The following is a 13,672-nucleotide window of genomic DNA, read 5'->3' on the forward strand; positions in this document are numbered from 1 at the left end:
CTGGTTTTATGTATAAACTGAATAAAGTGAATAAATTCTGTTCTAAAAGAATTAGGGTTTGAAAGCAAGGAGTTCATAAAACAACTTTATCCCCCATAATCAATTTGCAGTGAATATCTCCTGTATTGATATACCAGGCAACAAAATAGCTGAATGTTGCTTGTAGTTTGTCTTTCATTTTGCCAGTGATTAACTTTTTGCATATTCTGTCAAATATATTATTATTCACAGCTTGAAGTGATGCTGAGGTGTATATATCTGGAAACATCACACAGCAGCTAAACACAAATGTGAGACCACAGAATATCATTCACCAGTCAGCATTCATTACTAAATTAACATTTATAATGTTTCTATGACTAAGGGCATCAATACTTTCTCACTGATTTGATGTTCAATGATTATTATTTATAACAGAGTTCAAACAATCAGAAACCCTTCAGTTTGAGGGACTGAAACCAGCTTTGGCTTCTGAGATGCACAGTGCCACTGGGTGCATTGGCCTTGATCCATTTTTCACGTTCACTGGTTTGGTTCATGTGACCATTGATTGTTATACCATTGTCTTTTGGAACTTCTTTCATTTCTTGTAAAGTGATTTCTGGATTCACATCAACTTTGCTCCCTGACAACTGCAAATGAGCTTTGAGAGAGGATGGGACTTTGATTATAATAGACCCTTTCTGGGATTTCAAGTCCACATTCCCCATTTGGCTGACATAAACATCTACAGCACCCTCATGTGTTGAAGCTTTTAGGTATCCATTTAATGACTCTATTATGATGTTACCCATTTTGCTGTGTACTGTTAAGTCACCATGAATACTTCCCAATGTAATATCCCCAGCAGCAGAAGACAGAGATGATGACTCTGTATACAGATACTTGGCTTTCAGCAAACCATCTTCAGTAGATATGCTAACAGAACTCCCCTGTAGTTTATCTATAGTCACAGTACTTTTTTCTGATGCATGAATGTCTGTATTTCCAAGAATAGTTCCCCGACAGATCACTTTGCCTCCTTTTGTTTGAATATGTAATTTTTTACTCTTAACTGACTGCACAATGCTGATTCCTTGTTCAGTTTCTATTCTACAATCATCACATTCAGCTTCCTGTACCTTTACACAGCCAGTACCTGATGTCCTGATATTCAAATCGAACTTCATGGGGACCTTCACCTCCACCGAGGCCTCGTGGCAGATGCTGTCCGAGACGATGGCCATCTGCTTCAGGGCCTAGTCGTACCTCACCTGGATGCCGTCCAGGTCCAGGCTGCCGCCCTCCACGCCGCTCACCGTGACCAGCACCCGGTCGGAATCCGGGTAGTGGTAAGGGTCTAGGGGTCTCACGGCGATGTCGCACGGGAGCCGCTCCTGCAGCCGCCGAAAGGGTTGACAATCCGCGTCCACTCCTTGAGCGGGGTTTTGCGAGGGACCGCCGGCTCGTTCGAGGGGCTCCTCTCCCACAGGCTGTAGGGTCTGGCTGGGTGGGCTCGGCGCGCCGCCGCTGGGGCCGCGGCAGCCTGGAGCCCGGCCCATAGCCCTAAGGGGCCGAGCTGGGGGCCGCCTCGCCACCAGCCGGGGCCGGGGACAAGCATAACCCCGGCTCAAGCCCCGCCCGAGGTCACCACAGCCCCGCATAGGGGTTCACTGGCCGCTGCTGACCCTGCCACCGCTGACCCGGCAAGGCTAACGAAGTAAGGAACGCACGACGGGTCAGTGTGGACGGTAATGAACCCCTGGGCCCCATAAATTGAGCCCACCCACCCCACCACGATCTGCCTGCCCTGCACTGCCACCCACCAACAACTCGAGAATCCCAGGGCCACAGAAGACTCTTTTAAAAAAATAAAAGTGCTACTCTAGCTGACTCATGAAGGGAGATAGAGATTTCTAGAAGTAGTGGAGAAAAGAAGGACCTTTTAAGTATGGGGGATAAGACATATAAAAACAGGGGGACAGAAGTTAGAATATATTATCAAGCTAGGTCAAGTCAAAAAACATTTATTAAGAGCCTACTATGTCCCTGGCACTGAGCTAAGTGTATGAATACAAATTAAGGGGGAGGGAGTGGGGAAGGGGGAAGATCACTATTCTCTTTTTGGGCCTGAGATCTATTTACGTTTTTCTTTGAGTCTTTGGCTGTAATAGTTGTGACTTCTTCTGAGTTTGTGCTTTGATGTTCTCTATCACCATAGCATAGTTAGGATGTTTTTGTTGTTGTTGTTGTTCTTGTTTGTTCATTTTTCCTGCCTATTTCTTGACTTTTAACTTTATATTAAAGTTGGGCTCTGCTTCTGGGGTGGAGGGAGCACTGTTACAAGATTCAGGTTTTTTGTGAAGCTAGTTCTGGGGGTTTGTAAGCTTTCTGAGAGCTCTGAAAGTAGCCACTGCTGCCATTGATTCAGCCTGCTGCTTGTTTGCATAGCCTGCACTCCACTCTCACTCTAGTGCAATAGACATTTCCTGCCAGGTTATGGAGACTGCTTGACCACAGACTCTCTGCTTGCAGCCAAAGCGGGAGTTTGTGCCCTCGTCAACTTTTCCTGTTGCAAGTGGATAAAGCCCTTCCATAAGGTCCACAAACTCATGAATGAGGACCTGGGTCATCGAGGTTAGTGACCTTGTAACTTGACAAGAACTTGTAATTAGTTACAAGTCTTGTCCCCAGGCCATTTGACCAATCTGTTCTCCTGGGTTCTCCCTGGCCATTGTGCCCAGAGGGTTGTTGAAACTCTAATTCTTTTTATGTTGTGTGTGGTAGGAATTAAGGTAGTGTGGTGTACTTACACCATAGGACATGTCAGAATCTCCATGCCAAGACCATTCCTGGGGCAGCTAGGTGGCATAGTGGATAGAGTACTGGCCCAGGAATCAGGAGGACCTGAGTTCAAATCTGGCCTCAGACACTTGAGGTGTGTCTAGCTGTGTGACCCTGGGCAAGTCACTTAACCCCATTGCCTAGCAAAAGAAAACCAAGACCTCTCCTCTCTTTTTACTATTAGGAGATACCCTGTTTTCCAGAGCTAAGGCTCAGCAAACAAGCTGTGCCCTGGGCTTGGCATAACAACAATCCTTTGTGGCTCACCCTCTGGATGATCTCAGCCACACCAAAATCCCGGAATTGTTTCACACCAGCACCAGATGGTCTCTGAGCTTGCATTAGCACCTGTGGTACCCATGTTCCAGTCATGAAGTCCTGCTATGAATCAAACTTGTCTTATTGTTGCTGTCAGGGCTACAGCTCACTGCATAGCCATTGGTATAAGTATTGAGATTCACCTACACTAAAGTAGGCCTCCTACTAGAGCAGACCCTACCATGTGTGTCTAGTTTCCCTCCTCCAATGGAATAAAGAAAGTTGTTTTTTTTTTTTAATAACCACTGTTAGCTCTTTGGTTTTATTTTATTTTGTTTTGTTTTATTTTATTGTTAGAGTTAACTGTGATTGTGATAACCTGTATGAACTCCCTGTTTTTTGTTTTGTTTTGTTTTGTTTTTAGAGTTTACAGCAGTTACAGAGCTACTGTGGCTCTTTGGTCATTTGCTATCAGGAGTGACAGAACTTTCATGCCACTGGACAGTTGTTAAGTTAGGAAAAATTAAATTAAATATTCCCCATGTGCTGCTCCCTCTATAAGGCCTACTTTACTGAAGGATTAGCCCCTGATGGATTTTGTCATGAGTGGTCTCAAAGACCACAGGGTGAATTGTTATAAGATTAGGCCTTGTGGTATCGAGATCATCATGACAGTTTCCACTTATGGGAGACTATAGTTTATAGACTTTATGCATGGAAACCATTGTTATCACGTTAGGCCAGATGGTTTTGAGATCCCCTTAAGATTCCCCTTCAGGAAAGCTGTAAGCTTATAAAACGTACTCATGGGAAAATACTAACAATAATGCCATTTGAAAGTTAGTATTGCTATGTCCCCCAAATAAAATTTTGTCTACCATAAGTTTTTTCTCCCTGATAATAAACCCTCCCAAAATAATATTTTGCTCTAACCTATGATAGGCACCTGGGCCAGCTTGAGGGGGACCATCCAAAATCATAGTACAAGAACCTCACTCTTGGAAGAGCCTTCTGGAGCACATATCCCCCTATAGCAAGAGCACCCCCTCCCCTCCAGCAGGAGCACTCCTTCCTGATTAATGGACTTATGTCTCTGTGCTTCCCAATGCAGTGCTGCCCTTACATGAGTTATACTCTATTTTAGTGTGCATGCCTGAATTGTATATTGGCTCCCCTTTTCCTCTCTCTCTTTCCTCTTCTTCCCCATTGCCTACAATAAAACTTTGCACTGGCCTGACTCCCATTGTTACTGTTATTCTCAGCACCTGAGCTTATTTAAGGACCTCCACCTCTAAGCCCCAGGGGAATACTGAAGTAGAGAGGACTACAGAAACACGTTTAGAGAGGTCATGGGACTTGCTGAGGTTCACCCTGATACCTGTGTAGCACAAGCTGGCCCAAAGTCCAGGGGTTTTCTTGCTCTTCACTTAATCCCAGTGTCACCAGGGCAGCCCCTACCTGCCCATAGAGAATGGTGGAAACCTGCTGCTGGAGAGTACTTTCTGAGGGATCTTCATTGGGCACATGAACCTTGGCTGGCAGAGAGAAGGGAGACTACCCAGAAGCCTGGCAGACAAGATGTTTTGTGAGATCTCTTATAGCCCTCCATCTCTGAAAACCTTCAAGTCTTTTCACACCCCCCCCCACCTCCACAAACTTGTAGTATCCCCCACCAACCAATAATCTGCTGAGAAAGCCATAGTACTAACCTTTTCTGTAAGTGCAGCCCCAGCCAGCCAGGAAATTCTGCAGGTGGTTTAACCCCAAAGGCTGGAATAGAGGCCATGTATCCTTCAGGTCTGGCTTCCTAGTGAACCACATTCAGAGCCCAGGAGGCTACAAAAACAAGATCCAGTAGGAACCCAATGGGGCCCATTTCCCCACTATTTGCTTGTGATTGGAGCCTCTCCTCAGGCTCCTGAGCTTCTGATAGGTTTCTGCCCACTTGTTGGACTGCTCCTCACCCAACCCCCATCAGTCTATCAGTTCCTCCTTTCTGATAAACCCAGTCAAATCTGGAGTACAGGAGGGGAGCACAGCTTTGAACTGCTGCCACCACCACCACTCCCTTCAAAGGCAACCCACTTGGAACAGTTGGCTGCCCCTCTACTCTTCCTCTTCTCCCCAAGCCTAGCTCCCCTCCCCTGTCCCCAACTCTTTTGGATAACAAGAGATGGGGGCCAGAGCCTGGGACAGTTTTATACAAAAATGGATAACCATTAAAAGCATAGCTAAAAGCCTCTCATCCCACTGCCCATAAATCCTGAGGAATGAAAGGCTCACATCCACCAAGGAGTCCCACTATCCCACCTAAATGTTTGTTCACAGGGAAATCATCTCTCTCCCAAGACATAACCAGACCCAGCCCACAATTTGTCTGCATCTCATATAGGAATGATTTGGTCCCATTCAACTCTCACAAGTGACCTCAACTCTCAGCCTAAACAAGACATGGGAGACCCTCCCCCCCACCATACACACACACACACACACACACACACACACACACACACACACCCCTCTTTGATTTACAGAGAAAGGAAGAGAAGGACTGAAAGTTACTGAGTCTCTATTCCACCAGTGGGTCTGGGAGATACTGAAGGACTTGGCATAGATGGGAATGGTTCTGCATGCCCTAGGCCTTCCTCTCTCCTTCTCATATATGTCCAAGGTAGATATCCTGTAGGGTCTAAATTATATCTTTAGGATTCTGTTCTTCTAAATCACAAATTCTATTGGCCCCAGGCTCTTGAAACCACATAGGAATCTCTTATCTCCTCCTTTGGTCACCAGTGACAATAGAACAAATAGACAAATAGAACAAAGAACAGAAAATAGGGAAAGTCAATGAAAGGATAAAGGAATTAAAGAACCAGTCTTAACCTGACAAGTTAGGCAGTTTCTCCTACCCAAAACCTATGATCTCATTCTTCCCCCTGTTGAGGTGACTTTACTAAAATCAGATGTCAAGGAAATAGCAGTGTGGTTAGATGTCTTAAACTACTGTGCTGTATTTCAATTCCAGTGGTCATTCTGCCAGTGAAATAAAAGGCAAAGGACTTGAATTCAAATTCCAGCTTTGCCACTTACTGGCAGGGTGACTTTGGGTAAGTGACTTTAACAATTTTGGGGCTTACTTTCTGTATTTATAAATTGAGAGAGTGGGACTTTGGTCCTTTCAGTTCTAAATCACATAATCTCAGCATCTGGAAACTTCTAACAGATATATTGAATAAAGGTGTGAGGGTGGGGAAGATAAAGTCTTAATCTTGGCTGGAAAAGAACAAATATAACATTTGGTAGACAGTCTATGTGTGACCTGTCAAAGTTCGAATCTGATCTTTTAGAGAACAAGTCCAAACTCCCTCATTACAGATGACAGAACTGAAAGCAAGAGAGTGGAAAAGATTTAGCATTACACCATGGCAGAGCTAGAAGGGTTTTGAGACCATCTAGTCTGACCCTCTCATTTTACAGGAGAGGAAACTGAAGCTTAGAAAGGGAAGAGTCCTCCACAACCCCCTTTTGGCAATCATATATGACTGAGGATCTACTCTCCAAATGTGAACACAATAGGAAACCCATTGAGGAGGTGGCTTGGGCTGCCTTCTTCCAGGCTGTGGTGCTGCTGGTGAGGGGATTGTCATTAACAGAGATTGAGCATCCCTTGTCTTTCCTTCATGTTGCCTCTTGTAAGTCGGCAGTTCTGGTAGGCTTTGGTGGCACAAATGACTGAAAAGGATGAGAGCCTGTTGCAGCGTTTTGATTTTCAAACCACATTCCTCTTCTCATTTAGTCCTCTTAACAGTCCTGTTGGTGTCATTTGGCTTGCAGTTGGTATTGGTGGTGGCAGGGATGATGGACCCCCTTCCCACAAGGATTGCCCACCTTGATGATAGGAGACTATGAAGGGTTTTAAATAGCCAAACAGAACCATTTGTATTTTATCATAGAGGCAAGAGTGGCCGATAAAGATGATTGAGCAGCAAAGTGACAAGTTCAGAGCTGTGCTTTAGGAGGGAATACCCATTTGGAAGCTGTGTAACTATAGCTTTGTAAAGGGAATTGTGGATATTTAATTTCTTTTTATTAATGGCTATGAATGGGGGCTCAAGGCCATTTCTTCTGCAACTTTTGGTTAACAGAAAGCCTCCCTTCTGTTCAAATAAACTTCCCTGACCAAAGCCTGTCCCATGGTAAGTGAAAATGTACTTCAGGCCTTAAATATGCCTTAGATGAGAAGCCAGAGGAAGCATCTCAACTGTCCCTGGCTACTTGGTTGAAGGGATGATCAGGGTGTTGAGAAGGTCACTGAGAGGAAAAGAAAGGTAGGAGGGATGCAAGAGAGCAGCTGGGGCTCAGGATAGACAGATAGAGAGACTAGAGATCCACCTTTTCCTCCTTACCCAATAGAAAATTTGGGAAGGAACAGGGGGGAGGCCTCAGCAGAGAGGTCTCAGTGCGCAGGTGTACTCCGGTGCGCTGGCCCCACCCCCTTCTCCGTGGGCGGGCAGCCACCTCTGAGCAGGCGCAGTAGTGGCAGCGGCCATAGCTGCTGCAGTGGCAGGAAGCCAGTGGGAGTGTGTCTACCCCAGATTTGGGGTCTGGGCCTTTTGGCTGTGAGTGGTTTCAGGCTGAATGGTGAGGAGGACCCAGCCTCAGAGGTGGGTTGAAGAGGCCGCTCGTGGACTCAACTTGATGGTAAGGGGGTGGCGGCGTACAGAGTATCCTGCCGCAGCCACTACTGGGTGTTGGCGGTCTCAGGCCTCTGCGGATGTGAGGGACGTTCCATCTTGTCCCTGTCTGCTTAGTAGAGCGGGAAGGTGGGCCTGGCCGTGGCTCTAAAGGTCTAAAAGGAGACCTCTAGGGCTGCATAGTCACCCTCGGATTGAGCCTCCTTGGGAGGAAGCACAGGGGAGGGGGTGGAGGAGGAGGACGAAGGGAGGAAAAGAGGGAGGAGGAGGAGGGGGAGGAAAAGGGAAAGAAGCAGAAACAATTAGAAGGATCTTCTCATCCAGGCAGGCCAGTGGCTCAAAGGCAGGAGGCCCATATGGCCTCAGCTGCAGAGGAGCAGCAAAGGGCAAGGCTAGGGCCAAGAGGTGATTCAGATGAGGACAAGGAGAGGGTTCTCTTCCAGAGTGTTTCTCATGAAAGTGCTGCTTCTCATTCCACCTCAGTGGAAGTTGGCATCATTGAGAGTATCCAGCTGGAGAACTTTATGTGCCATGCCACGCTCGGACCAGTGAAATTTGGGTCCAATGTTAACTTTGTGGTGGGACACAGGGGCAAGAGTGCATTGCTGAAAGCTGTAGTCATTGGTCTTGGTGGAAAATCATTAGGATCGCCTTTGAGAAAGTTTGTGAAAGATGGAGAGGTTTCAGCCAATATCTCCATCACACTACGGAACAGAGGGGAACATGCTTTCAAATCTGACCTGTATGGGGCCTCAATAACTGTGCAGCAATGTATCAATATAAATGGTACTACCAGTTATGAACTAAAAGACCAAGCAGGAAACCTGGTTTCTTCTCAGAAAGCAGAACTTACAGCCATTCTTGATCATTTTAAAATACAGGTAGATAATCCAGTGTCTATTTTACCACAAGACATGGGCAGGCAATTGTTGCAAACCAGACATGATGGTGATAGATACAAATTCTTTCTGAAAGTAACTGGACTTGAACAGAGGCGCAAAGAGTACTCAGAAATTTTGGAGCAAAAAGCCAGAAGCCAACTTGAGGTAGACCTAAAAAAAGAACAGCTTGAGAAGCTCAAGTGTCAGGGCATAGCAATAGAGGACCATCTTCAGAAGATGGCTGCCTTGAGGGAGAAATTAGAAGACTTAAAACATGAAATGGCTTGGGCACTGGTGAGTGAAACTGAAAGAGACCTTGATGATATGATTAATAATATAAATGTTGGAGACCAGCATACTGTGGTATTAAATCAGAAACTGGAGGCCTCAAAGGCCAAATTTGATGCATCAGAGAGGAAGTATAGAAACATTCATGAGAACATGCAAAAGTTAAATAAAGAAGCCACTGCATTAGAGCCCAAATGCATGAAGGCCAAAGAAGATGCCAAGAGAACAGACAAGGCCTATAGTCAGGTGGAGGCTTCATATAATTCTTCCCAAAATGAATTGAATGAATTACATAAAGTTGCAGAACAGCTTCATAACAAAATTGAAGACCTCAAAAACAGTCTGGAACTAGCAGAGTTGAAAAAACAGGAAAAAATGTCCATGTTGAAGGAAAAATTAAAGTACTTTAAGGATCAAGAAGATTCACTTGTTCAAGACATAAAATATCTCCATCAAGCTATAGAAAAAGATGGTGAAGAACATTCTCAAATTAGCAAAGAAGAGTCGTATGTGCAGCAAATACTGCATGAGGAACAACAGCAGCTAAACCAATGGAAACAGTGTAGATATGAGCCACTAAAACGATTTGGAACACAGATTCCAGCCCTTCTTGAAGCAGTAGATGATGCCCATAGACAAGGGAACTTTACTTTTAAACCTATAGGCCCACTAGGAGCTTGCATTCGTCTCCGAGACCCCGAATTTGCTTTGGCTATTGAGTCTTGCTTAAGTGGCCTTCTTCTTGCCTTTTTTTGTGACAACCACAAAGATGAGCAAATCCTTCAAGAACTGATGAAAAGGTTTTATCCATTAGGCTCTCCACAACCACAGATAATCGTGTCAGCATTTGAGTGTGAGTTGTATGATGTCACAGACAGAATGGCCTATCACCCAGAATTTCCAACAGTTCTCACAGCTTTAGAAATAGACAATACAGTGGTGGTCAATACTTTGATTGACATGAGGGGCATAGAGTCGGTGCTGCTTATTAAAAGTAACTCTTTGGCCCGTATAGTGATGCAAAGTCAGGAACCCCCCAAGAACTGTACCAAAGTTTTAACTGCCTGTGGTGATGAAGTATTTGAGAAACGCTATTACTCATGCGAAGAATCAAGACCAACTTACTTGGGTGATATGGAAATAGAAATAAGTAATTTGGAGAAAGAAGTAGAACATAAAATGGCACAGTTGTTAGCCTTTCAGCAGCAAGAGTCTTCACTTGAAAAGGATGTCAGGACGAATCAAGAAACTATTAATAGTCATTATCGACATTTAAAAGAAATAAAGATCAGTGTAGTGAGTATCAGTTCAGAAATAAAAGACCTTGAGGATGAAGATAAAAATCAGTCAATAGGTCTCTCAGTTCTAGAAGAGGAAGCTCAAGAAATTAAAGCAGAGATGAAAGAGATTGAAGAAGAGATGAAAACTCGAAAGGAAGAGTTAGAGAATTTAAAGCAATTGAAAATAGATGCTGAACAGGAATATGAGGAGTTTAAGATAAAATGTAATCAAGTTTCAGAATGCATAGAATCCTTTATGGAAGAAGAAAACCAGGCTGCTTTAGAAGTGAACATCCAACACCAGTCTGTGCAACATTATGAAAATAGGCTTGAGCAACACCTGAATTATCTCCAAATGAAAAAAGAAGAGGTGGCCATGAAAAAGAGAGAACTTGAGAGGGAAACTGCTCTGGCCAAAAACATCTGCTCTGAGCGTAAAGAAGTTACAAGAACTGCCTTTGTTCTTGATGGGGAAATTAATGTGTTAAAAAAGACTATACGATCAGAAAACTACACTCATGGAAGCCAAGAAGAAATAAGGAAGCAGTACCAAGAAGTAAAAGAAAGTTGTCTTGATTTAAATGGTCAAGTGAAGAATTTGAAAAAGCGTATTAAAACACTGGATGAATTATCAACCCAGAGCTATGTAATATACCAGAATCATAGAAAGAGTCTTTCTTTAAGATGCAAATTGTACTTTTGCAGCTTACTATCTCAGTGGTCCTTCTGTGGGGAGATGCACTTGGATCATGAGAATGAGACCCTTTCTATAACAGTCCAGCCTGCAGAAGGCAGTGCTTTCAGTGACATGCAAGCTTTCTCAGGAGAGAGACATTCTTTTTCAAACTTTTTATTCATTCTTGCTTTATGGTCTATCACAGAATCACCCTTCAGATGTCTGGATGCATTTGATATTTACATGGACAGGAACCATAGAAAAATTGCCATGGACATGATCCTCAGGATAGCACATTACCAGCAATACCCCCAGCTCATCCTGCTCACTCCACAGCACATGAGCTCTCTTCCTCCAAGTCCATTAATTGAAATACTCCAAATACCAGACCTTGAAAGAAACAAAATAATCCTGCCTTTCCAAGCACTCAGTTCACAAGAAGAAGATTGAATTTTTACTTAAATGTGATTGAACTGTCTGCTGTGGCATTTTTGTTTTTGTTTTTGTTTTGCTCAAAGTGTCTGTAGTGTAAATATTTCCACTGTCATTTTTGGTCTTCCAGAACGAGATCTATCAACCAATAACGTTCTGGATTTTACCAATTTTTTTTTTTTTTTTTGCGTATTTGAGTGTCAAACCCTATGAAAACAAAGTCCTGGAAGAAGAGGCCATCTCAGATCCTGAGGAAGATCAGAGGTCCACTTCATTAGAGGGGACCATTGCCCTTTTAATAAAGTGCTGTTGGCTCAGAGCTCTGCCTCAGTGGTTTTTCTTGTAGGTTGGGCAATTATAATCCTCACATTGTTGGCACCCAAAAAAAGACAGTGATGCATGGACCTCTGTCTCTTTAGGCCAGCTTCTGTAAGGGATCAGATGAATTTTCACTGGTGGCTCCCCCATGGGCACTGGCCCTGGGAGGTTGGACTCCTTTTGCTGTCAGTATCCAAATTCTCTGAGCCTGAGATAAATCTCTCTAAGCTGAAAATTGGTGAGTCTGCCTTGATTTACCCTAAATTTATTTTCTTTAAGAAGGATTCCCAATTGGGCTAAGAAGGACTGTTCAAATTTGTGACTGATCTGTCTATATTCATAAGCTCTGGAGCACTCAAATTCTTTTTTTGTAAAAATTATGCGGCCATGATTTAAACTTTTTAAACATAGGCTCCTTTTTTTTTTCTTTTTCCTCCATTTTCTTTGCTTTGATTTTGTTAGAGATTCAGCAATGGAATTGCTAGTTCCTCATTTTCAGCCCCTAGCCACCTAGCTAATTTTAAAGCTTCTTGTTATCAGACTTAAAATAGATTTTTTTTTGCCTTTAATTTTTTTTTTTTTATCAAGGAGTGATTAAATCATTTTTGTCATCAGTAGAGAAATCTCTCAAACTGATTGAAGGGAAACTCATTTCAGTGGCTCAGGGGTGCTGAACCCATCCCTTGTGATGGGTAGCATTTAGGGGAGTGATTCCCCATTCAAGTGAGCAATAATTCAGGTCAGACCCGATAGCCTTAGGGAGAGATTTCCCACCTAATAGCAAGTTGTCAATCCTAACCTCTTCTGACCTGAGAAGAAGGCACATTTTAGTTTTACAAAGATGAGGAAAGGAGAAGGCTTCCTTTCATTTAGTGAGTAAGGTTATTATCACTTAAATTCTTAGGATTAAGTCAGTCACTGACAATCAGAGCCAAGTTTCAAGGAAGTTTTAAAGGAAAGCTCGTTATGTTGCTGAATATTCACTTATAAAGGACCTTTAGGCCCTAGTTGACAGGTCTTAGGACCCTAGAGGTTAAGCCCAGAAATTAAAAACTGGAAGTTTTGGAGAATTTGCTGTAGGAAAGGAACTTCCATATCGATGGAACTCAGGAGGATAGAAGATTGCCTCCCACAATCCATAATCAAAGGGGGGGCCATCTCTAGCATCTTCAGTGGGAAACTTCTCAGATGGAATAAGCCAAAAGGCAGGTACCTCAGAAATCTAGTCCAATTCTCTCAGGAGAAATTTCTCTGAGGAGTGCCACACCTGGTTGGGGTTGCCCCCAGGAGAGCTGAGGTCAGGCATAAGAAGAGAAGTGCATCCTACAGGATTCTCATTGGAGCAGGGGTGGACACTCTGTCTGGAAATGACTAAAGAAAGCACTATTAAGCTGTGTAAAGTTTGGTTTGAGAATACAAAGAGTTTAGGGGATCATTTTGGCAAAAGCATAGAACTTTTGATCACTTGAAAAGGCAGTTTTATTGAACAGTCTTCCAAAATCAGCTTAGAACAAATAAATTTTCTTTTGGCTTTTTTGGTGAGGCGATCAGGGTTAAGTGACTTGCCCAGGGTCACACAGCTAGTAAGTGTTAAGTGTCTGAGGCTGGATTTCACCTCAGGTCCTCCTGACTCCAAGGCCAGAGCTCTATTCACTGCTCCACCTAGCTGCCCCCAAATGAACTATTGATATTGCTAAATTCATCATTCTCAGTTTTTCTTCCTGTGATTATATGTTGGCAAAAAGTCTAGAGGAAAGGAACTTTAACCAGCTCTTCTATCTATTACAGACTTATTCTAAATAAAAAGTGCATTTTAAATGGGCGAACCCAATTGACAAATTAGACTAAAGCAGTTTTGTGTTGTTACTAAATTACACTTTTTTGGTGAGATTCTAAAAGCATTAACATAATTAGGAAACAGAAAAATTATCTTAAGCGGACAGCAGGACTCCAGCCACAAGATGGTCATGAGTTCTATACTTGATAAGAGGAGACAGGTAAGATCTGGACTTCAAATTCTCC

General features: G+C 43.5%; 1 protein-coding gene and 1 pseudogene across 1 annotated transcript; one reads left to right on the forward strand and one right to left on the reverse strand.

Annotated features, from left to right (window-relative positions):
- Window positions 1-253: 253 nt before the first annotated feature.
- LOC110202232 (protein FAM185A-like) lies at window positions 254-1,632 on the reverse strand. Its single transcript, XM_078156825.1, is given in 2 exon segments — window positions 254-1,384; window positions 1,387-1,632. Coding segments are annotated over 2 exon segments (1,170 nt in total). The 5' UTR covers window positions 1,601-1,632; the 3' UTR covers window positions 254-428.
- A 5,177-nt stretch (window positions 1,633-6,809) lies between these two features.
- On the forward strand, window positions 6,810-11,462 carry LOC110202220 (structural maintenance of chromosomes protein 6 pseudogene; annotated as a pseudogene).
- The last annotated feature ends 2,210 nt before the right edge of the window (window positions 11,463-13,672 follow it).

Source organism: Phascolarctos cinereus, unplaced genomic scaffold (assembly GCF_003287225.1).
Source record: "Phascolarctos cinereus isolate Bilbo 61053 unplaced genomic scaffold, phaCin_HiC Scaffold_6;HRSCAF=336, whole genome shotgun sequence".
Classification (NCBI taxonomy): domain Eukaryota; kingdom Metazoa; phylum Chordata; class Mammalia; order Diprotodontia; family Phascolarctidae; genus Phascolarctos; species Phascolarctos cinereus.